General features: G+C 37.0%; 1 protein-coding gene across 2 annotated transcripts in view; it reads left to right on the forward strand.

The window, feature by feature from the left end:
- The window catches only part of gigyf2 (GRB10 interacting GYF protein 2), a 47,569-nt gene extending 22,380 nt beyond the window's left edge, over positions 1-25,189 (forward strand). Inside the window, exons 7-29 of one of the 2 annotated variants that reach the window (XM_053486395.1) lie at positions 719-759; positions 873-905; positions 1,135-1,314; positions 1,845-2,068; positions 2,517-2,661; positions 2,747-2,965; positions 6,148-6,335; positions 7,145-7,301; positions 9,046-9,212; positions 10,845-10,939; positions 11,306-11,422; positions 11,597-11,736; positions 13,234-13,328; positions 13,577-13,702; positions 16,950-17,108; positions 17,590-17,928; positions 18,714-18,842; positions 18,937-19,161; positions 20,591-20,778; positions 21,169-21,317; positions 23,368-23,552; positions 24,132-24,279; positions 24,412-25,189. In XM_053486395.1, the coding sequence (XP_053342370.1) occupies positions 719-759; positions 873-905; positions 1,135-1,314; positions 1,845-2,068; positions 2,517-2,661; positions 2,747-2,965; positions 6,148-6,335; positions 7,145-7,301; positions 9,046-9,212; positions 10,845-10,939; positions 11,306-11,422; positions 11,597-11,736; positions 13,234-13,328; positions 13,577-13,702; positions 16,950-17,108; positions 17,590-17,928; positions 18,714-18,842; positions 18,937-19,161; positions 20,591-20,778; positions 21,169-21,317; positions 23,368-23,552; positions 24,132-24,279; positions 24,412-24,479 (3,517 nt within the window). In that variant the 3' untranslated portion in view covers positions 24,480-25,189. The remainder of the gene's footprint in view (positions 1-718; positions 760-872; positions 906-1,134; positions 1,315-1,844; positions 2,069-2,516; positions 2,662-2,746; positions 2,966-6,147; positions 6,336-7,144; positions 7,302-9,045; positions 9,213-10,844; positions 10,940-11,305; positions 11,423-11,596; positions 11,737-13,233; positions 13,329-13,576; positions 13,703-16,949; positions 17,109-17,589; positions 17,929-18,713; positions 18,843-18,936; positions 19,162-20,590; positions 20,779-21,168; positions 21,318-23,367; positions 23,553-24,131; positions 24,280-24,411) is intronic. The other variant, XM_053486396.1, reaches the window with a different exon arrangement.

Here is a 25,189-nt window from a genome sequence, read left to right on the forward strand (position 1 = left end):
ACATTTGTTTGTAGGCTGATTTCTAATAGTTTCATTGTACGTGATGTTTGTCGGCATTCTAACTGCCGTATTACCAGGTAGGGTATCCAATTAGAATTATATTTTAAATAAACATGTTCTTATGACTTTTAAAACCTTTACCAATTCCATATTTCTAAAGAACCTTGTGCTTTGAACTCGAATTGCTGCAGGTTTTTTTCCTGGCATTTTGTTTTAAAAAATTTCATAAATTTAAGTGCATAATATTCTAGAGCAGCACAGCCTGTTGGAAGGATTTATCAGGTTAAAGGTTATACATTTCTTTGTATTGACGTTTAAATAGCATTTAAGGATTCTTTAATAAATGAATTGGATACATAAAATTAATGTTTGTGTCATTCTTAAAACAATTGGCCTAAAACATTAAAACATTAACCTAGATATTATATAGGTTCCACTTGTGCAACCAAAACCGTTCTTGCCCCTTGAGGTCTGATTTCATAAGACCTCTTCACCTGCTATGCCTTATATACAGCAAGCTGTGATGTACGAGTGTTCTGGTATCTGTATATTATAGGCGACATTACCCTTTGGTTCGCATAGCCATAAATAAGCCTTGGGTTCCCATGATCCTTTTACTTGTTTACTGGTATATTATTGATGGTACTTAGTATATATAATCAGTGTTGATTATCTGTTGCTGATTATCTGTACTGTTTTTTTTTTTTCTTTGGTAAAGGGGAGACAGAAGATTTGAAAAGCCAAGTCGAAAAGATCCAGGTTGGTATAGCAAATATATCACTGTTTGACTATTTAAAATCTCTTTATTATATATATTTTTTAATTGGAACTTTTGTATGCATTAATTAATATTTAGTCCTTCATTGTCTTAGATGGAACTCCAGCCCACTTTCAGCTCAATCACTGTAAGTCTGTCATACTGCAACACTAATGATGCATTATTAGACTTTGATAGATTTTATATTTAAAAATTTTATTGCATGGCTTTTGTAAAAATATATAAAATATTTGTACATGGTTGGGTGGCAACATTTTGAATGTAACTTTATATTGCCCGATTGTCTCCTCTTCTTCTTTCATTGCTTCTTGCTGCTTCCCCTATCCTTGCACATACTCAAATGCGCGCGAACACAGTGCGGGCAAATTACGAGGACGGTGGTACAGGCTTGGTGCGAAAACACGATTTCACGCGCTCTGAGAGTGAGAATTGGCGAATGTCGCGTGATGAACAGAATGGTGAGGATGAGGAGGGTGGCGGTTGGCGTCTAGCGGGCTCACGACGAGAGAATGAGAGATGGTGTCCACCAAGCCCAGGTGGGAGCCTTCATATCTCTGATATGAGGTGTTATGGAACTTAATGATGAACTTGACCTCTCATAGGTTATATAATCTCACACACACACACACACACACACACACCTGACAGTATTGCTTATATACCGTAAATGGAAGAGTAGTGTTTAGTATGTCTCTGTAGCCACTAGTCTTCTGTATAACTCAGAAGCCACTGGTGTCAGATTTCCCATAATCTGTTGTTACTTTTATAGAACATGTGCTCAACCTATTAAATTTGCGTCATCACGCTCTGATTGATTCACGACTGCTCCGATTGAATCTAACTATTAGCATATTTAGTTTGAGCCATTTTGTCCATTAAACTCTATTAAAAACTATTTTCTATTTTTATTCATTTGTTTTTACAGTAGCTGCCTATAAATTTCTAATCCCAATAGTTCACTATGAATACCCCCCCTACCCACCTAAACAATACTTATAATGTTTTCCAGGCCCCAATAGCCTAACTGTCTGACTCTCTTTCATTCCGTGTGTCTCTCTCTTTAAAGATGGGCCACGTTTGGCTGGAGGATGGCGGGAACAGCCAGATCAGCGACGGCGATTGCCATTGGACTCCCGTGGGGAGGAGGAGCGTGTTGGGGGGTACAGGCGGGCCCGCACGGCCAGTGGCAGTATGGAGGATGAGAGGGACGCACTGCCTGAGTGGTGTCTGGAGGACGCAGAAGAGGAGACGGGCACTTTTGACTCATCTGGAGCTTTCCTCCCGCTCAAGGTGAGCTTAGGCGAGACCCTTCAAAAATAGCTGGAGTGCCCTGACCATTCTGACTGCTGTTTCAAATAAGTGTTTTTATAGCAATTAGTACAGCCTTAAGTTTTGTCTGTTCCTATTGTGGCAAACAAATGCAATAGACTAACACTATTGTGTTGCTGTCTTATCTCTTCTCATCTCTTCACACTTTTTCTTACAACATTGCATGAATGTATACATTTTCTGACCAAGTGTGGTGTAATTTATTCAGTATGGTTCTGTGATAAGAATTGGAAAATCCCACCAGTAAAATAACAAGCCATGTTTCTGTAGCTTTAACATTTCCATGTCCTTATTACTATTAAAAATAGTTTCTTTCTATTTTCGGTTCACTCTTGACTAGTATTATATAACCTTAGATTTTTTGGTTTGATTGTTTTAGTTTAAGCTCTTTTTTTCTTTATTCAATCAGAAAGCTCCTGCAGAGCCGATTCTTGAAGAGGCCGAGCTGGAGTTTCGGCCGTTGGAGGAGGGTGAAGAGTGCTGCGAGAAAGATGAAAATGAAGCAGGACATCCTAAAGAACCTGACTCCAAGTGCCAACCTGTTAGGAATGAGGGTATGGGGGATATTGAATAGTTTTCATTTGTGAATTAACTTCTCTTAAAGTGTCTTTTCATGATTGCATTTGATTTTATATGCAGACACTGGCAAGTCAGAAGAGGCTTCCCCACCAGACGCTCTATTACCACCTGCTCCAGAGCCAGCTGTGTCCATACCTCTGCCCTCCAGTCAGTCAGAGAGGGTGGAGGAACCCGAGAGGGCAGCACCACTTGAAATTAGAGCTCCTGCTGCAGCTCCGTTACACTCAGCTCTCCCCATATCTGTACCACACAGCACAAATGCACTCAGCACACTAACAGGTAAAAGCTAACACTTAGTTTTTCTGTCATAGAATATGTACTTGTCATTTGCTTTCTGTCAGGAGATTAATGTTTCAAATCTGTAGGGCTGCAACAACTAATCAATAAAATCGATAATTATCGATAATGAAATTAGTTGTCAACGAATGCCGTTATCGATTAGTTGGGCTGCTCACGTCACTGAGGAGCGCGACCACAAGATGCACAAATACACAAAGATACACACAGATACAGAGCCGCTTGCGCAATGGCGGTTACAGAAGTGTCTGCAGGAAAAAGCGTGCACCCCGAGTCCTCCAAGGTATTGGAGCAATTTACATTAAACGCCTCTAAGAAGACGGTAACCTGCACGCTATGCTGGACAGTCGCGCTAGATCTGTTCATGTGCTACTTGCTGGCATAACATTGCGCAATCACCTCTTGAGCATTAATGAGTAGTTAAATGGCGCTACTTTAGATTAGCTTAAATGACACGGTGAGAATAACAGTAGAATATTACATTTAGTGATTGTTGTGGTTTTCAGCGAATGCAAATAACAGTACATTTGTGACTATTAGACATTTCTACAGTTTTTTTTAATAGTCCACTACAATAAGGTTAACTTGTAACAAACGTAATTTACTGTGGTTTTACTTATGCATACATCATTTTATTATACAAAATGACATTATTTTAGCTGTTTATATCTTATCAACTGAATATGTCTTATGGTGTTGACTCATTTACACATTAAGTTTACTGAAAGTAAAAACAGTTGAAAGTCAGAGGACGTTTCTTTTTTTGCTGAGTGTATATATATTAGTTAATTTAATGTGTAAATATTTGTATGAACACTTAGAGTCAACACCATAAGACATAAACTAAAAATGTTTCACAATGTGTCCCTGAATGAATGGAGGCTCAAAATCAAAAGTACCAGTCAGTATCTGGTGTGGCCACCAGCTGCTTGAAGTACTGCAGTGCATCTCCTCCTCATGGACTGCCTATTGCGGACAGTCTGAGCACTGATGGAGGGATTTTGTGTTCCTGGTGTGACTCGGGCAGTTGTTGTGGCCATCCTGTACCTGTCACGCAGGTGTAATATTTGGATGTACCGATCCTCTGCAGGTGTTGTTACACGTGGTCTTCCACTGCGAGGATGATCAGTTGTCCTTCCTGTCCCCCTGTAGCTGTCTTAGGCGTCTCACAGTGCGGACATGGCAATTTATTGCCAAAGCCACATCAACAGTCCTCATGCCTCCCTGCAGCATGCCTAATGCACGTTCACGCAGATGAGCAGGGACCCTGGGCATCTTTCTTTGGGTGTTTTTTACGGTCGGTAGACAAGTCTCTTTGGTGTCCTGCGTTTTTAGTGACCTTAAATATTTACTTTCTGTAAGCTGTTAAGGTCTTAACGACCATTCCACATGTGCATGTTAATTAATTGATTATGGTTAATTGAACATGCATGGAAAACATTGTTTAAACCCTTTACAATAAAGATCTGTAAAGTTATTTGGATTTTTACAACATTTATTGTTGAAATACACAGTCCTGAAAAAGGGGTGTTTCTTTTTTTGCTGTGTGTGTGTATGTATGTATGTATGTATGTATGTGTGTGTATGTGTATATATATATATATATATATATATATATATATATATATATATATATATTATACACTGTATATATTATATACCACATTTCATTTAAGGTTTAAAATGTCAAAATTAAAGATAATTAAACTCTATATGTGGTTTTGCATTCTTAAAAGTTTATTTTTATACATAAATAATACCTGATTTATGTTTTTTTTATAGTTTAAGTAAAACATCAAATTAAAGTAGTGTTTAGGTTTTATCTGATTAATCGATTAACCGAAAAATAATCGCCCAACTAATCGATTAATAAAATAATCGTTAGTTGCAGCCCTACAAATTTGTTAAAAGTAGTTGTACTGAATTAAGATTTTATTATTCTTGCTAGCTCCTTAATTATTATTTTTAATTAGTAAAAAGTAATGGCATATGTACTAAACCGGTAGTATAGTATATAATAGTAATAATAATCTGTGCATTGTAGCAGTCACTTGTTTGATGTTGTACAGGAGTGGGCAAACCATAAATTTGTTAACTAACGCGCTGGAAACAGTAAAATCACCACTGCGCTTGCCTGGTAGCATGCTTTAGTTGCCCAGAAACTGAGTAATTACATGCAATAATACAGATTAAGGGAAACTAAGGAATATATGAGGTAGCATATTGTTTGTATCCTTGAAGGAAAAAAGTCTTAATTCTTGTTCAACGATTTGCTTGTGAGCTTTGGCATCTCGTATAAAAGTTACTATTAGAGTCTGGCTAGTGTCTTTATTTTGTCTTTATTGTTGATTAACTGCTTGTCTCAGCAGACTTTTTTCTGCTTAATTGGCTTGCATGCATAACAGATTTTGGCATTTGCAACATGCAAAACCACATGGCCAAAGGTTTGAGGACATTCCAAATATACTCCCTCTTTTCTGTTATTTACATTTACATTTGAGCATTTGGCAGACGCTCTTATCCAGAGCGATTTACAAAAAGGTTGTTATAACAACCTTCAGGCTTTTGGGGATATTTTTTACTAGATTTTGAAGCATGGCTGTAAGAATTTGGCCCAAGATGTACTTTGTGTTTCAGTTCATCCAAAAATTTTTGAATTGTGTTGAGGTCAGGGCACCGTGTAGGCCATATTAAGTCATTCTAGTACAATTTTTTTAAACCATATTTTTTAATGGATCTTATGTCATTCACAGGTTTGATATCTTGTTCCTGGTAAAGGGAAATCATTCACATGCATTCTGTGATTTTCAAAGGTCCACATACCTTTTGGCATATAGGTTTATTATATGTCAAAGCACTGATAAAACTGAGCAAAAAAAAAAAAAAAATAGTGCAATCCTAAGCGGTTATATACATATATATATTTTACCTGCAAAATACTTTAAAGAAAGAAAAAAAAATATTGGACTAATACATTTTATGTCTAGTCTTGAAACACTGGTTGTGAATATGCTGACTTTTTTTTGTAGAGTTTTTATTATATCAGAAAAATGTCAGATAATCTCGGCTATTCTGTACAACGGTACAGGCTTGCAATGATCAGCAGTTTTACTACCCTGCTTACCTTTCTGTTGTGTATTTGTTGTCTGTTTTAAATGTTTTAGATCTTCCAGCCTCCTCCCACCCAGTGTTGCCCACCCAGCAAATTGCATCCCATCCCAAGCCAGTGGAGGTGCCTGTGGTAGTACCTGATGCACTCCCTTTCCCAAAGAACATCATGTCACACATCGGTCAAATGGCAGCTGTAGCGACAGATGTGGATGAGGACGAGGGCCTTAAACACTTTGAACAGGTTGGCCAGGGAAGATTTTTTTTTTTCTATTTTATAAATTAAATGTCTGGTGCATGAGTACATACAGACCACTCAGTTATGACATTAAAATCACTTAATATTGTGTAGGTCTGTCCTTGTGCTGCCAAATCAGCACTGATCAGTTGAGGCACATACTCCACAAAACATGTAAAGGTTTACTCTGGTATCTAGCACCAAGATGTTAGCCGCAAATCCTTTTTGTTCTGTAAATTTTGTCATGGGACCTCCATGAATTAGACTTATTTGTCTAGCACATCCCCCAGATGCTCTTTTGGATTTGGTACTAGGGCACATTATCGTTTGGAAGAAGTCCACTGCTTTTAGAGAATACTATTTCTATGAAGAGGTGTACTTGATCTGCACCAGTGTTTGGGTCGTATGGGTCAAAATAACACTGCGTAAATCTCAGGAACAAAGGTTTCTTAGCAGATCACCACCATTCTTAAGTATTGTATATGCATAGGATAGGAGAGAAGGTTTGTGTATAAATTTGCATGTGAAACAGTGTGATTCTGTTTGCATTAAAGGTCATATTATGCTTCTGTGGAAATTAAATGAAACTTGATCTTTTATGTCAAATGTTTGAATTAAGGTAAAAGAAAATATTCTTTAATTAGCTGTTGGTGTTAACTGTGATGTGGCCATGATTTATTAGAAAAACTGTTAGTGTATCATATATGCAGATCTATTCAGCACAAACATTTACTTTTCATATCAATAACGAGATCCTTTTGACTTATTTAAGAATAAATTCTAATCGTTGTGGTCTGTTTTCTCTCCTTTGCCAGGAAGCCGAGAAAATGGTGGCATATCTACATGATGGTGGCGGGGATGACGAGCGTTTGGGGACTAAGAATGCAGAGCGGCCCAAAGTTGGCTGTCTACCTCCATCCCATGAGGCTGCTCTCAAGTGGTACTACAAGGATCCTCAGGGAGAGATTCAGGGTAAAAACCAACACTGCAAAATAATGTACCCACTTTTATTATTAACTTTTCAATGAAGGGACGGATAGTAAAAGTTGTTTGTTCCAACAGCAGAGTAGTAATATAGATGCAGCATGACAAATTAAAAGAATAACATGGTGTCATTTGTCACTTCTGCTTTGGAGAATATTTTGCTCCTGTTGTGTTATCCCCTTGGAACGACCGCTTGTAAATTAAGATAATCTGGATCCTATATATATGTACAAATTTGATTACCAAAAGAGTCGGCAACAAATTTCATAATCGATTCGTTGTGTCGCGAGACGCGGAGACATTTCATTATTAAAAAAAAACTTTAGTTGAGTGCGGAGCGTAGTGAACACACTCGGTCTCGCGCACTGATGCTAGCAGAGTTCGGCGCCTCATAGACAGGGCGGAGCAAAAAAAAAAAAACGAGCAGAGGTAGAGGAAAGATACATGGCGGAGGCAGAGAAATCTGTAATCGGTAATCATCTCCTCTGCTAGATCTTAGTGTTCGTCTCTTATAATAACTGTTTACTATAACATTGTGACCACATTTGTGCGCATAAAACATATTTTATTTTGTGTCTGTAGCCGAGTGTGTACAGTGCGCTCGTAAAGCAAAAACTAATTAGAGACGTTAAAAATCCATTTTCTCTCTCTGCTCAAGGCTTAGCCTGCTCTTTGCCTGCTGTGTGTCTGTCATTGGACACCGTGCCCCACACAGTTTATTTTTTAGTTTAAGGCACACACTACTTTTGCCTTCACACACATTTGTTAATTTTTTCAGATAAAACAGTGTTTCCGTTGTGTGTGTGCGCGTGTGCGCGCATGTTTGAAAAAAGTGGAAGAAGTGTAATTGTGTAAGACGAAAAGGAAGGGAGGGGAGCTTACTTTGGATTCTGACACACAAACACACACAGTGCCTGCGCGCACAAAGGGAACCACTTATCTGTCACGATTTCTTTTTACTTTTTTTTTTTAAGGTAAAGTACAGGTTAATTTGTTTTATTTTCACTTAATATTTTGTGTTAATTATTTTAATGTTTTTTATTGCATAATTTGAATGAACGTTATAATTTGAGTTTCCATTATTTCTTATGGAAAAATTCAATTGGGTTATGTGTGTTTTGGAATACGAGCCCGCTTCCCGAACGAATTATGTTTGTAATCCAAGGTTCCACTGTATATATTTGGCAGATTTAAAGCATACATTTGTATGTTTTTTGTTTTAGTCCATTTATTTTTATTAGATTCATTGATTAATTGAAAAAATTATCGATTATTTAAATAATTGATAGTTGCAGCCCTAATATGTGTATATATAATGTGTGTGTATATGCATGTGTATGTCTATGCGTGTGTGTATATATATATATATATATATATATATATATATATATATATATACACACACACACACACACACACACAATGTATATACATACACACAATGTCACCGGATTCAAATTAAGTGTTTAGTTTGGAAATTGTGTATTAGTGTGCTCCAGAGTCATTAGCACACTTACTGGGGTGTTTTAAGTTTAGGTGTTCAACCACTCAATAACCTGTAAGAGACCTGTAAAATTTTTGTCAAGACAAATTTAAGCTTGTCTGGTAGGTTGTGGTAGACCAGCACCTTACTAAAACACATTTTTTTTTGTAAATCTGTAAATGTTATAAAGCCATAAAAATTTCCTGGTCTACAATTGATGTTTATCTCAGTGGTTTTATTTTATTATAGGTCCCTTTAATAATCACGAGATGTCTGAGTGGTTCCAGGCTGGGTATTTCGCAATGACCCTGTTGGTGAAAAGAGGCTGTGACGAAGGCTTCCACCCCCTTGGAGAAATCTTTAAGATGTGGGGGAGAGTGCCCTTTGCTCCTGGCCCTCCACTACCACCTATCCTGGTAATAAAACCATTTACTAAAACCACGTTTAATAATAATAATAAAAATATTTCAAACTATTTCAGAAGTATGCCCTTTAAAGTCTATATAGAGAAAGGTAGCCATTTTATTATTAGAATGAGAATAAAATCCGGTTTTGACCTGAGCAAATGGGATCTGCCAAGACAAGTTTTAAACTGCCATAAAAAATATAAAGAATTTATTTGTATGTGCACTAATGGAAAACAACAAAGGAAATGCCTGAATGAAACAAATCATCTAGAACTACAGTCATTTTCTAACTTGAGCTCCAACACTTTTGAACAAGTGTTAACAAAACCCCCTTAATATCTGAGTAGTAGGTTGACTAAAAGGCAGGACCACTATGAAAAATATTAACAAGTAGTATTAGACAAGTGTTGTACTGCCAAAAAAAAACATTTACTGTTTCTTAAAATTTTTATTTTGATTAATCATAGTCACTCTAGTGTGTGATTTAGGACATGTTGTTGTTGTGTACACAGACAGTGTACAGTTTTATCATGCATCTGTCCTTGCATAGCTTATGCTTCATGCTGCTGTTGTGAATTACAAGTTTCCTGTTTAAAGATTGTGGTTAAGTTGGCAAACTTAGAAACATTGGGTCAAACTGGGGGCAGAAGGTGCAATGCAAGGCAGTCCTTTTTTTACACTCTCAATCACATAATCTATGAGAGCTGTTCTTCACAGAAAGAGTAGGTAATTTCTTTTTTCAACACCTGCTGATTTCTCGTCTAAATTTGTCTTCATCAGGAGTTTGTTACTGTAGTGCTACAATGCTAATAGTGTCTGAAATAAAATCAGTTGATTGTTTCTTTGATTATGGCCTGGACACAGGTAGATGATATCCCGCACAGACCCAATCCTATCCCTGTGTTCTTATGCTGACCATAGACTTGCATTAGCTCTCCTATTTCTTCCTCTCTCTCTCTCGCTCTCTTTTCTCTTTCTGTCTCTCTCGCTCACGTGTGCACACACTTTATTGTATGTGTCAGCCACCAGTAGCATTTGCTCTGCATTCAGTTTCAGAATTATTTATCAGCTGTGCTAGAAGCTCTTCTATAAGAGTGCATTTTACAGCCCTAAATATAACTTTAAATAATCTTCTGAATATAAATGTTTTGCTATTTGTTATACCGGTCTTGTTTAATGGTCTAATTCCCATCATAAACAGTGTAGCCTAAAAAACATTTGAAATTGGAAATTAATTGAAACCTTTTAACTGTGGAAAAGATGACCTGCTGTCTTTAATTTTTTTTTTTTTTTTTTTTTTTTTTTTTTAGATAGTATTGGCAGTCATAAAAATCCTATTTCATGTATAATGTTTAACAGAAAACATAAGGCAACAGGAAGTGATCATCAATTAGCCTTGGTTGGTGTTAGTTCAGTTATATTGGCTTGAACTCTCTGAAACTTTTATATAAAGTATAGTTCTAATTGGAATTCAACATAACTTGACTTGGATTTAACATGCGATTTTCCTGTCTACTAAAACATTGAGATACCATGCATATGATGATTAGTTTATGTGTGATATGTCAGCTTTTGACCTTTTTTGTACTGTGCTGGTGTTTCACTGATACTATGTTTTTTTGCATGTGTGTGAATATAAAGGGAGATGCTGATCAGGAGAGGATAAAGAGACAGCAGGAGCTAAACGCTCTAAGCATTTATCAGCTTCAGCAATTGCAGTACCAGTATATACTCAGGTATGATCTTGTCTCTTGGTTTCCTCTGCATTCTACATGCCACATGCTCTATAAAGCAACATCTACTTAAAGCTTTTTTTTAAATAAAGTTTAACATGACTACATTTACGTTTCTTATTTCTTATATCTTGTTTGGAATTTGGTATATAAAATAGCCTGTGTGCTGTCCTGTGAAATTAATTATGCAGCTGACTGGTCCAACTATTGCTTGCATGATAGATGTTTTGCTTTCTAAAGGGAATTTATTTATTTTTATTTATTTATAAACAAATCAGCACTTAAATATGCATAACTTGAACTGTTCACTCTAACTTTGGTTTCTTCTTCTTTTTTCCTTCCCATAATTCATGATGTATTTGACTGCAGACAGCAGCAGTATGCTCAGGCTCTAGCTCAGCAAAAAGCTGTGCTTACTTCAGCACCTCCTCCTACACAGCAGCAACAGCAAATTAACCTGTTTTTACAGCAAGCTCTCAAGCTCAGGTAAGCCAAATGTGCACCGTTCTTATTAGCTGTATTCAGTAAGTAAGGAGTGCTGCTGATCATTAGTGCTATAATTTCAGCATTTCCATAGAGAAACTTTAATATAGTCACATTTTATTATTATCTTCCTCTAAAGTATTTCCTTTTAACATTTTATTCATTTTGTCCATATAGAACTCCAGAACAGCAGCAGAGCCTTTTGCCTCCGGTCACGCGTTCCATGTCAGTTCCAGATTCAGGGTCAATCTGGGATATACAGAATCCATCTACTCAAGCATCCTGTGCAGCTAACATTCAGCCAGCAGCTCCAAGCAGTACGGCATTATTTTTAATTGTCCTACACACAAACACGAAACACTGATTGAATCTGTGTACCTCATTCTTCTTTTAATAATAGACAATTTATTTAACGGATCAGTTTTATACCTATAGGTGATGGATGAAAGTTAGTCTTTAATGCATAGAATAGTTTGAGTCTTGTTAAACTTAAAGTAGTGATAGCATTTACTTATAATAAAAGAAAAATAAATGTTATATTTTTACAACAGTATTTTACCCTTCCATTAGACTGCAGGATTAAAAATGTAGCGTTCAATATAATGGCACTTTACTTGACTTGCAATTTAAAACTTGACATGTGTATGGTGTTTATTTATATTTAGTTTTTAATTGAAGTCATTGTTAGCTATTATATTTAATTAGAGCTTTTACTGATGGTTTTCCAGATAATTTATTCTTATTTTGTGTCCTGTACAAAAGGCTTTTTCTACCCAAGATTTTATGTGACACGACTGTATTATCAAAATGTTCTGTTTTAAATGAATAAGCAGTAGATGTTATAAAACAACCTTTTAGAAAGTCATTGTTAAATATTGTAATGTCGGGTATGAAGGGGCTACCTGATTAAACGAGCGTCAGTGTTTTACAATGTCATTGTTTTACTAGATAATCATATTTCTTATTTAAGCTTCCTCCTGTTTATTGGGCTTTCTTACTAAGGAATGACCTGCCAGGTCCCAACATAGATGACAAAATTGTCAGTGCTTTAAAGTTTATACATTTATATAGTATTTGTTCCTGCTTGTCCTGGAGGTGAGTGTTGGCGAGGTGGCAGGGTACACACGGTGACCTGTTTCATATAATGAGTCATAATAAGATGTTCCAAACTTGCTTTCATCCTGGTTTTGTCTTCCTGTGTTCTCAACAGATTTAAGAATGTGCTTCCTCTCGTAAATAATAAATGCTAGAATAGATTTTGTGGACTACATGATGCGCGTTGTCTTTTACAAAAACTTATGCAAATAATAGTAGTTTTATTACAAGAATGCAATTTGTGCAGTGTTTTCAGTCTGCAAAATTTTTACTAATTTCTTTCCCCAGTGGCGTTGGTGTTTGTATTACTCATTACTGTTGCTGTCTCGAGTCATGAATACTAAAGTGGGAATCTGTGATAATACAGGAAATTCAACTAGTTCAAGTATCCATTTTCTCTGTTGCATGATGAACCAAATTATCAATATATTTTCAAAAGTCTTAGTTAATTTATGAAGGAAGTTCATTGAGAGTAGTTCAATCAGGTTAATTCTTGATTCATAAATTGATTGTTTTGAACTTTGTGACATAGAACGCAAAGTATTAGTGTTTCTTATTGATCAGCTCCTGAGTAATTAGATTTTGGCAGAGCTCTTCATAAACGTTAACAAAAAGATCATGTCAGGAGAGCAGGTTTTGAGTCTAGTACTGCACTGGGTATTTGTGGTCAGATCTGTCTATATTTAATGTGTCTCAAATGTATATTTGTTTGCCCTTAGCATGGGAAGGCACAAGCGTTTGGGATCTGCCAATAGACACCTTACCTCAACCATCAATTGAACAGATACAACTGGAGAAGGCTAAAGCTGCTAAGGTATGCCAAACCATTCTCGTTTTATGCATATACCAAACAGCTTATTTGCTTACAAATACAGAAGTGATCATGAATTGTCTTTATATTAGAGGACAATTTTCTTCCAGCCAATTTAGTAAATCGCGTCAAGGCTTGGTTTCAGCATTACAGAATAAAAACTGCAGCCTAAAATTTGCATCTCTAAACGCAAAAACTCTGAGATGCTTCTGGTTTTGGTGGTTGTGTAATTGCCATCTGGTCTTTTAAAGATGGAGATGGAACTTCGAGTCAAACGAGAAGAGGAGGAGCGGAAGCGTCTGGAGGAGGTACTGCGGGTGCAGCAGGAAGAGGAACGCAAACGTCTGGAGGAAGAAGAGCTGGCTCGAAGAAAGCAGGTCAGGAAAATAAGGCCTTACACAATGGCACAGCAAAACTTTGAGCTTGTGGCTGTGACATTATACACAACATCTGAGCCAGGTTAAAAACATCATTTTAGGCTTTATTTAATATCTTTCATAATTTTTGTTTCCAAATGTATGTACATGTAGCTATGTATCTATTAAGATTGTCAAACCCTAACTACTGATGAAAAGAAAATATACAGAGGAGATGCACTTTAAAAAAAAATGTATAAAAGAAACAGCAGACGCAGGCCGGAATGGGGAGATATAAAGGTGAGAAAGAAACATGAAATCAGTTCTGGTTACTCTTATCTGATGATTACTCATGTCTTTTCACATTTGCATAACTGTTTCTGTATAACTGAAAGCTTGTGGCTTAAGCATTTTGTTTTGCGGTAATCTGTAACATTAAATTCATCTTAAGCCCATCATATGAGTAAGTAAGAATAATGAAATAAAGAGGCGATATTAAAAACCTTTAATTTACTTTACACTACCGTACATGTTTCACTTATACAAAATTTTAAAGTACTTTTAAAGTACAAAATTAACTTTCATGTTGTTCAAATTTTATGATTATGCTATACACATTGCTAAAAATTAAGTAAAGTTAAATACAGTGGAACCTCGGATTACGAGCACAATTCGTTCAGGAAGTGGGCCCGTGTTCCAAAACACTCGTAAACCAAATTTCATTTTCCTGTAAGAAATAATAGAAACTTAAATTATTCGTTCTACAGCCCCAAAAAATTAATACATAAAAATAATTAATACGAAATATTAAGTAAAAATAAAACAAATTAACCTGCACGTTACCCTTTAAAAAAGTTAAAAATAAATCCCGGCAGATAAGCGTTTCCGTGCGTGTGTGCGTGCGTGCGTGCGGCTAGAGTAAGTGGAGACTCTTGCTTTCAGCCCCTCCTGTCTCCCTTTCCTCATCTTACACATTAAAACTTTCTTCTCTCGTTTAAACACACTTACGCACATTAACGGAAAGACTGTTGTTCTGTTCTAAATTATTAATGCTTCTCCGTTTTTTTTTTATGTTCCTTGCGACAGCGTAACAGCTCGTTAATCCATGCTCGTGTAATGACAAACTCGTCGATTCCCGTTCTTTTATTTTCTGCATTGTCAGGTTATATTACAAACTTTCGGGTGGATCCTGCACTTAACTCCAACTAAAAAAACTATTAAAAAACAAAACACGGGCTCAATATCCTAACTTAAATCTCACATTCGCGTTCACACACACCGGACTGCATTACCCACAATGCATCTCCCGCACTGGACTACACTTTCGTAAACAAAGGTCATAAATCAAAGTCACTCTCCCGCTACACTGTTTTATCTAAAAAAAAAAAAAAAAAAAAAAAAAGCAATAAACATCGCTAATGACACTCGTGTGAGCGCAAACTAACAATCACTGCTGTAAAGTAAAACAAACAAATGGCCCAGCATCTTACCTCTGAAAAGATTTGCGACAGAGTTTCTTCGGAAAGCAAAGTGTGTGTCTCTTGCTTTAATTTCTGTGCGCGCGTGTGTTTGTAAATGAGGGTTTCACACACACACACACACACACACACACACACACACACACACACAGCCGGCACAGTGTCTGATTATGCTAGCGCGCGCGTACACACACAAACACAACGCGATGAGGAAGAAGATAGATTTTTAACCTCTGTATTAAGATTTTCTTTTGCCTTACTCGCGCACGCACACACGTGTGTTATAAGAAACAGTACACGTGCTGTACACACGCGCTTCCGAACACACAATAAAATGTTTCACACACACACGTAGTCACAGTGTTATAGTAAACAGTACACGCGTGCACAGATGTTTAGCGCAAGAGAAAGAAAAAACGTTGGCTCAGTTGTGATCACGTGACGCTCGGCGTCTAAACAAGAAGCGCATGCGTAAAACATGATACTCGGTGCTCGTAAACCGTGTTACTCGTAATCCGAGGTTCCACTGTATTTCAAGCCTAATCTGTTTTCATTTGATGATTGCGGCTTACAGCTCATGAAATCAAAAATCCTCAAAATCTCAAAATACTAGAATGTTTCCTAAGATCAATCAAAAAAGGATTAACATTACACAAATTCTACAAAAGTAATGGTAATTCATGTGTTCAATGCATGGTCTTGGCAGGTTCAACAAACCTTACTGCATTAATATGCGATGGCATTGTGGTGATCAGCCTGTGGCACTGCGGAGGCGTTATTGAAGACCAGGTTGCTTTGATAGCTGCCATCAGTTCATCTGTTTTGTTGGGTCAGATGTTTCTTTTCTTTCTTTTTGGCAGCACTCCGGAGATACTTTAAGGAGTTTAGGTCAGGCGAGTTGGCAGGCTAACAAGTATAGTAATATCACAAACAGCAAACCAGTTAGTGGCAATTTTGCTACTTTGGGCAGGTGAGAAGTCCCTCTGGAAAATTACATTTGGCATCTCCAGAAACCTTATCAGCCGATAGACACATGCTCTCAAATCTTTTGATAAAAGGCTCTTTTGACATTGGCCTTGATGGAACAGTGTGGATCAATACCAGCGGATTACATGGTACCACATGTGGAAACCCCTCCACTCTCCAGATCTCCAGATGATGTCATTGAATCGAAAAATTTACTTTTTTTCAAAAAAAAGAGAGAGACTGAGCAACTGTCCATTTTTTTTTTTCTCCTTACCCCAAGTAAGACACTTCTGATGTTGTCTCTGGTTCTGGAGTAGCTCAGTACAAGGAATGTACAATAGTTGTATGCCATTTTCTTAGACGTTCTGGCTCTTGATGCAATCTGCGGTCATCCATGTTTTCTGTGCACCTTCTCCTATAGTGGGCTACTATAGTAGCTTTTTCCTTGTAGGCAACTTTCCATAAATATGCTTCAATACTGCACCTTCTGTGACGTATGGAAGGTGTCTGATCATCTGGTGAAAGACTGGGATTTATAATGTTTAAATAGTAATGTACTCAGACTCAAAATGAAATATTCCAAAATTTTGAGATACTGTTTTTTTATTTTCATGACCTGTAAGCCATAATTATTGAAATCAAAACAAAAAATTTAAGCAGGAAATGCTTGAAACTTGACATCCCATGAGTCTAGAGTTTTAAATTTAAAATTATGAATGATGATTAACATTTTAATGATATAACGTTTCGAGATGCACTGTATGTCTTGAGTTGTCAGAGGGTTCATGTATGGCATTAATGCCCATTCTGTCTGTGTTTGTTAGGAGGAGGCACTAAGGAGGCAAAGGGAACAGGAGGAGTCACAGCGGCGCCAGAAGGAGGAAGAAGAACGTCTGGCTCGGGAGGAGGAACTCCGCAGGCTAGAGGAGAAAAGGAGAGAAGAGGAAGAGAGAAAACAAAGGGAAGAATTTCTCAGAAAACAGGTGACATTTCTGACTTTATGCTAAACATACAGTTGACATTTAACGTTTAGTTTAGTGAATTTTAGCCTTAAACTGAGGTGAAGTCTCTCACCGCCCACAGCTCACGAAGCATATTTTTTGCCATAAACTTCAGAATCGTGAAGGTTACAGTCTGATTGGTTCTCTACACAAACTTGGAATGCTGCAATGCAGTGGTTCAAAATAAAGAAATTAAAAAAATTATTTAATAGATACAAGGATAGCAGTTAATGGTAGCTGTTGCCACACAGTGTGAGCCAAAATGGAGGTAACAAGAAAAACTTTTCATCTTTTATTCAACTGACATTGTCAGCTGCCCTAGACTATGACTTATCCAAATGCTGTCGAAGATACAGAGTCGAGACAGTGTTTACTAAATATTCAATGTTTTCCATAATAGTAATAGGAACTGGAGCGAGATTTTTTTTTCTGGTAATGTTTTGATGGTATGGGGGTGATACAGGAAGAAGAGCGGAGGAAACAGGAGGAACTGGAGGCTCAGAGGAGGCGAGAAGAGGAGGCTGCAGCATTGGCTCGCCAACAGCAGGAAGAGCAGAAGAGGAAGGAGCAGGAACTCCAGAGGCAGCAGGAGCTCCAACGCCAACAGGAAGTTCAGAGGCAGCAGGAAATCCAAAGGCAAAAGGAGCTGTTAAGGCAGCAGGAATTGCAGAGACAGCAAGAGGCTCAGAGGCAACAAGAAGCTCAGAGGCAGCAGGAGCTGCAGCGACAGAGACAACAACAACAAGAGGCCCTTCGAAGACTCCAGCAACAGCAGCAGCAACAACAGCTGGCCCAGATGAAGGTGATAAGATGTGCCTTCTTTTACATAGGGATGTAGGAATGTAACATTTAAAGGCAGGGTTACACATTGTCCTGTTTTTAATGCAAGTATAGTGCCTGGTACAGACATATTTGCCATAGTCTTCATCAATGAGCCCACCTGCTTCTTCTGTGCAGATATCCCCTGAAAATTTACAGGGTTGGGTAACTGTTGACCTCAGTGTGAAAATCCCTTTTTGTAGTAGCAGTACCATAGAAAAGAATAAGTTTTTAGTTCTGTCAGTATTTAAGCATGTGAAGCGTGGCATCACATCACGTTTAAGCACAACACACTGAAATAAAGTAAACGTGCTGGCCAGACCTAATGTCAAAATTTTACTTTAGTTTGTAAAAACAAGTTGTTTTAAGAGAATTACAATTTAATAATTATAAGTGTTTGTTTTGTCATGTGATGAGGAAATTATTGCCGCCAGTATGATTCAGCCGAGAAAGGGCCTTTCTATCAATTTTTTTTTTTTGCTCTCAATTTTCATTTTTTATATTTTTCATTATTATTATGCCAAATGTTAAATTTTTCAACAGCCAAAAATGGCTGAAAGAATTAGTCAAAATGTGCATGTACATACTTTTTTGTGCTCTCGATCTTAGTCAAAAGCACCAGTTTTTTTGGCAACATATCAGTATAATCAATTCTAGGGAAATGTATATCTCATTTCAGTTTTTGGTAAATCTACTATCATAATACATGTATTATTATAGTCCTTTTGTCAGAATGAATTGATGGTTGGTTTGTTTGTTTTTTTGCAGCTGCCCTCATCCTCTAAGTGGGGACAGCAGTCTGCCTCGTCATCTTCCCTCAGCCAGACACAGAGCACTCTATCTTTCAGTGAGATCCAGAAGCTAGAAGAGGAGAGAGAACGACTAACTAGAGAAGAGGTATAAAATGCATCTAGCAGCTTCTCTTGTTAATTTACTCAATGCATCACCTAGACTGGTCCTCTAAATCTGGTCTACGAACATTGTCCTATAGCAGCGACGCCAGCAGCAGGAGCTCCAAAGGCAGCAGCAGCAGCAACAGCAGCAGCAGCAACAGCAACCTCAAACTAAGCTTTCAGGCTGGGGCAGCATGGCCAAGCAGCCTGCAGCCACTAAATCCCTTCTCGAGATCCAGCAGGAGGAAGCTCAGCAGATGAAGCAGAAGAAAGAGCAGCAGCAGACTGCAGTTGTACAGCAGAACCGCACACAGAACAGAGTTGTGAGTCCTGAAAATTTTTAACCTACTTTTTTTATTTATACTATCTAATATCATCCTCTCTGAAAATATTAGAAGAGTAAGGCCAGTTCTTGTGTTTTTACTATACAATGAACATTTTGGGTTTGATGTAAGAAACATCTAGATAAACAACATAAAGCATTGCACCTTTGATGTCAGACCACTCTATTCATGGACTCTATGGGTCTCTATTGAAATCTACAGGAACAGATGGGTGTTTTTCTTCACTGTTATTCTCAGAAGGTGAAATGCACATACACACAGTTGTTTTTAGGTTTAGTGGTTAACATGACCAGTCTAAAACTTTCCACTTTTTGCCCTTGCTGAAGTCTTTTAATTATGTTGACTGTATGTTTTGGGTCAAGCTACATGAAATTACTCCCAAGTGGATCGAATACAATTTGACAGAATTTTTCTGTAGACTTTTTAAATTAATTCTGCTGCTACCATCATGAGTTACATCATCAGTAAAGATTAGTGAGCCTGTTTCTGAAGCAGTGATGCAAGCTTTCCTTCGAAGAACTATAACTGACAGCATACATTTAATGCTTTATTACTTTTCTTTACTGGATAATTTAATTATGTTTTAATTGTACATTTAATGATAAAACATGGACTATTACATACAATTTAAAAATGCACAAGATTACAGAAATTTTTCTAACTCAAACAAAATCACAAAATCAAGTTTCTCCAGGTTTATTGGACAGAGCTTTTTTGTGAAAATAAAAATCAATTAAATATAAGGTGACTGCTACCAACCAGGGAGGGCAAAGGCCTTAAACATCCTTCGTCCCAGACTCTTGACGCTAGCTCACCACATGTGCTGCTCATGTGGCATTAAAACACTCGAAGAATAGTGCAAATAATGTGAACAGTGCAAGTATGCTACCCCTTTCCACAGGAGCAGGTACTTTCTAAACAGCCAAAATCAAAACTTAGTCGTTTTTGTGTGTGTCTGACTGGCACAAGGGTTTATTGGGACTCCGGTCAATCTGTGCATCTTTAGTTGCTATGCTTGTGCATTTTCTCTGGTTGATTTTCCCTTTCTTCTTTCAGCAAACACAGGGCTTAAATCAAGACTAGACTTCCAAACAGGGCAATAGTTGGGCAGTAAGAATTGCCTGGGAGTTGCTCATTTAAATATTTTGAATCATTTGGAAAATGGTTGATTTAAAATAACAGGTGTCATGTTGCAAGTGGGTTAACTGGTTGTAAATATCAGGAAATAAAAGCTCAAGTTCTGTTCTATTATCTTATATTCATTTCAAATATTTGTATCAATAATATTTGAGGGGACTGTAAATAAAAGAAAAGTAAATATATCTGTGTGCCTCATAAACAAACCAGTAGGTTCTCAATTTCTTTGTGTAATGTACTGGTCTGTTTATGTATTTTTGCATTTATGCAGGCTTTGACCTCTTCAGTGTGGGGTGCAGTGAGTAATACCGGTCACTGGGGATCAGACAGCAACAGCATCTGGGGTGACACGCAGAACTCTAACCTAGGCTTCTGGGATGATGCTGTGAAGGAAACCGCTCCACCTCCAACCACACGAAAAAACAACCCACCAAAAAACAAGGGAAACGTTAACCTCAGGTAAAGCCCACAGCTGTCTAGTGCAAATCAACAAGTCTTCTTGACCTCTCTGCAAAAAATTCATAGCATTCCTTAGTCATTATAGTGTAAAATTTAAAGTCTTGGGTATAGCTTGCAAACAAACCTTTTTTTAAAATATATATATATATAATTTTTTTTTTTTTTTTTTTTTTCTTTAGTCGTATGTGCCTCTGTCATATTTTCATATCATATGGTTCCATCATATTTTCTGTATTTTATATTTGATATAAACTTGGTTTGCGCAGCCATAGTAATCTTACGTAGCCATCTTTGATATCAAGGTACTGAATGCGACCACAGATTTTCATGATAAGTGTTATGTTAAATGTATTAAGTTGCTGATATACTTTCTTCTGGTTTGTGTTACAGTAACAGTAATGGTGGGAAATCCAGTAAGAAGGTTGAAGAGGAGGAGAAACTGTTGAAGCTCTTTCAGGGGGCCAATAAAACTCAGGATGGCTTTATGCAGTGGTGTGAGCAAATGCTAAACACACTTAACACTGCTAACAATCTTGATGGTGAGGTACTCGCACCCACCTGCATGAACACACAGAGTTGCAGGTGTTAATGCAAACAAGAACAGCTTAAAATTATTTTAAATAGCTTTAAAATAGGCAGAAAAAAACTAAAACTTTTATCTCCTGCAAATACTCACATTTTGCATTTTGCTTAGTTGATGCATTACTGCCACCTAATGGACTGGACTGTGGAGGGGAAGATGAGAAGGAAAAATAGATTATGATGAGACATGACATTTTAATAATTCACATGAAAGTCACAAAGTTTTAATGTTTATTATTTAAATTTAGTATTAACAAAGTTATTTAATAGTACTATTAAATTGAATCGAAAGTCGCAATGCAAAAAAAATTAATTGACAGTCTACCTGTGACCCACAACTCATATAAATACATCCAGCTAATCTACTTTAAGGCAAAAAACATTTTCAATTAAGTTAGTAAATTTGCAGTGGTTAGCAGTAAGCACTCGAGCTTCTGGAATAAGAAATACCACTAACAAGAATTATAATTGTGATGCTTGTGGTGTTGGTGCCGATGTTGGGTCTTTGATCTTTTCAAAACAGTTGTGGGCTACTAGTAGCATTGGCAAAACATACCTGCTATACAGAAGTATAATGTATAAAGTATAATAAGTGTAATGTATAAAAGCATAAAGTTAAAATCTGGATATAAATATAAATATCCTTTTTGAAATAACAGCATAACTTAAAATATTTGATTAGTATATTACGTATTAAATAGATTTATGATGGTCTTGATAAACTTGTAAAAAAAAAAAAAAAAAAAAAGTGTTTTATGGCAATAAACATTAAATACAGTGGACCTTGGATCACGAACATAATTCGTTCAGGAAGTGGGCTTGTATATCGAAACACTCGTACACCAAATTGAATTTTCCCATAAGAAATAATGAATTTAGGGTTGTTCATTCCCCAGCCCCCAAAAAATAAATACATAAAATATAAAATAAAAATAAAACAAATTAACCTACACTTTTTGAATTTTTACTAGTAAAAATAAACCCTATGTGTGTGTGAAGCTAAAGTAAGAGGAGAGGAGGAATGACCCCCTTCCCTCTCCCTATTTCACACCTATTTTGAACCTGCACTTTACCTTTAAAAAGAAACACGACAGAGCAGTGTTTCTGTGTAGAGCACAGAAGCTTCTGTGAAGAGGCATGGTGTCCAGTGATGCACGTGCACACAAAGTGCACACTGACACAGAGAGAGACAAAATGGATCTTTAAACTCTCTAATGAGACGTGCTTTTGCATTACATGTGCGCACATGTGTGTTATAATAAACAGTACACGACAATGTCACATTAATTTCACTACAAGAAATATCTGTAGACTCTGAGAGCCTGTGCTAGTTGACTGTGCTAGTCAACCATATGTGAAAATGATGTCTCGTGCCCCCTGAACCCACTCATTCACAATTTAATCCTAATGAAGCTTGGCATCATCTTCGAATATGCCTGTGCCATTAGTGAAAAAAAATGATAGAAAAACCTGGTCATTCAGTATATTCAGGTCTTCTTTTTTTGTTCAGTCGCAATTCCTTGTGTTGTCGCTTAGGCTTTGTTCACACTGCAGGCTTTTGTTCAGACCTAAATCCAATTCCTCCCTCCCACCTTTTCTAGTTGTTTTCTTTGCTTGATGCAGGCCAATAATTTGACCCTTCTGAAACAGTAATAGTAATATCTTTGCACACACACAAACACACTACGTGGGCTACGTGTAAATGTATGTGTGTATATGTATATATAAAAATATATTGACAAACTGTATAGGTGGTACAACAATCTGGAATTGGTGTAATCAAAATTGCAGCCTTTTGTCATTAAATAATTGCACAGGTCCTTATTTGGTTTTTAATTTTTATGTAACTAATTGGGCAGAATACATCATATCTATCTGAAATAAATACTTACAAATTTCAGTGCAGTGACAACTGTTTGCAGATGGTTTTGTATAAGACTAATGCACAATGGCTACACTTAAAGCTAATTACCTCTTTTTCTTTTTTTCTTCACTCTATCTCTGCAGTCCCAACATTTGCATCATTCTTGAAAGAGGTGGACTCTCCATATGAGGTGCATGATTATGTACGAGCATATCTGGGTGACACGCCTCAGGCCAAGGACTTTGCCAAGCAGTTCCTGGAGCGCCGTGCCAAACAGAATGTCAACCAGCAAAAATCATTGCCGAGTCAACAGCCGAAAAATCAGCAGGTTTTTGCAAATGTTTAATATTAGAATACAATGTGAATGATGGTCAGAATGGATTTTTGCTGTCATGTTGAAAAGTCATTTCTTTATGGGCAAAGGTTTGTGGACACCTGACCATCACACCCTTACATGGTTCCTCCCAAACCTGTTGCCACAAAGTTGGAAAAACACAATTGTATATAGAATATCTTGGAAGCAGTAGATTAGGGAATTGATTCATTTAAATGCTGACTAAACCCTAAGCCTCCTTACCAAGTATCAGTGCCTGATCTTATTAATAAACCACCTTAAAACCACGTTCCAAAAGGTACTGGAAAGCCTTCTTTGAAGAGTGGACATTATAAAAGCAGCAAACTTTATGAAACTGAATGTAAAAAAAAAAAACTTTTTTTTTGGTAAAATAATTCATTTCTGTTGCTGCATTGTAGTAGCTAGCATGGATTTTCTCTGACCACTTAGCGTTGTACTTTAAAGCCTTTAGAAATGTAAGAATTTACAGTAATTACATAAAAGGAGGTAGTAAAAACATTTTGAATTTAATGAATTCTGTTGTTAACCCTGTGTTTACAATGGTTTTGTCAGGACTCTGTGTGGGGGGTAAACCAGACCGTTACTCAGCCTGTTTTCCAATCCAACAACTCCACAAAGCAACAACCACGCTTTGAGACGGTCACCTCTGGAAAGAAGAAGAAGAAGCAGAAAATGGTGCGAGCAGATCCCAGTCTATTAGGTGAGTCAGAGTTTGTTGTGATGTTGCATTTTGCCATAATAGAATTATAATATTTGCGTGATTTGATGGAAAACAATTGCAGTATCACATTACAGCTTTCTCATGCACATTTTTTCTTGTAATCTTGTGCAGGTTTTTCAGTCAATGCGTCATCTGAGCGATTAAACATGGGCGAGATCGAGACTGTGGAGGACTTTTGAGACCTGCTGACAAACTCCCTCTCCCTACTGACTATGTCCATTCACATTAGCTGCCATTTTACCCTATTACACTTTTTTTTTTTTTAACTTCTTTCTATTGTCAATTCTTGCACAATAAGTCCAGTGAGCCATGAGGGCTTTGTTACTCTAGAGGAAAATTCTGCAGCATCTTGCTTGAATTGACCCTCACGTTACAAGAACAACCAAAAATTACATGCTGCCCAAGTAGATGATCAGGAAATTGTTGAAAGTGATGGGAATCCACATGACCAGAGATCTGGATGCCTTCATTAAGAAGAATTCACCCCCCCACCCCCAATTTTTTTCTTAGTTATTTTTAAAGCATTCATTAAAGCAGTTATAGATAAAGTTAAACAATCCATGTACACACCTTGTCATTTTTATTTATTAATTTCGCTTCCCTTTTCTTTTCCTCCCTCTCTTCTTTGCTGCCGTGTGTTGGCAGAAGATGATGACAAAGTAGGACCTAAGGGCATATAATCACTGCCGTCCTGTTTTAAGGACGTGTTTGAAAGTTCCAAGTAGTTATCCATTTCTTGTAAAATAATAGGCTGTTTAAAAGAATAAACTTTCAATTCTGCATCTGTATTATAATATATGGAGACAATGAACCAACTGAGTCGTACTTTTTTATTGCAATATGGAAAAGAATAAAAAAAACAGTCTCTTGTGTGGGCTGTTCTACATCA

The sequence above is a fragment of the Clarias gariepinus genome, chromosome 25, assembly GCF_024256425.1.
Source record: "Clarias gariepinus isolate MV-2021 ecotype Netherlands chromosome 25, CGAR_prim_01v2, whole genome shotgun sequence".
In the NCBI taxonomy this organism is placed as follows: domain Eukaryota; kingdom Metazoa; phylum Chordata; class Actinopteri; order Siluriformes; family Clariidae; genus Clarias; species Clarias gariepinus.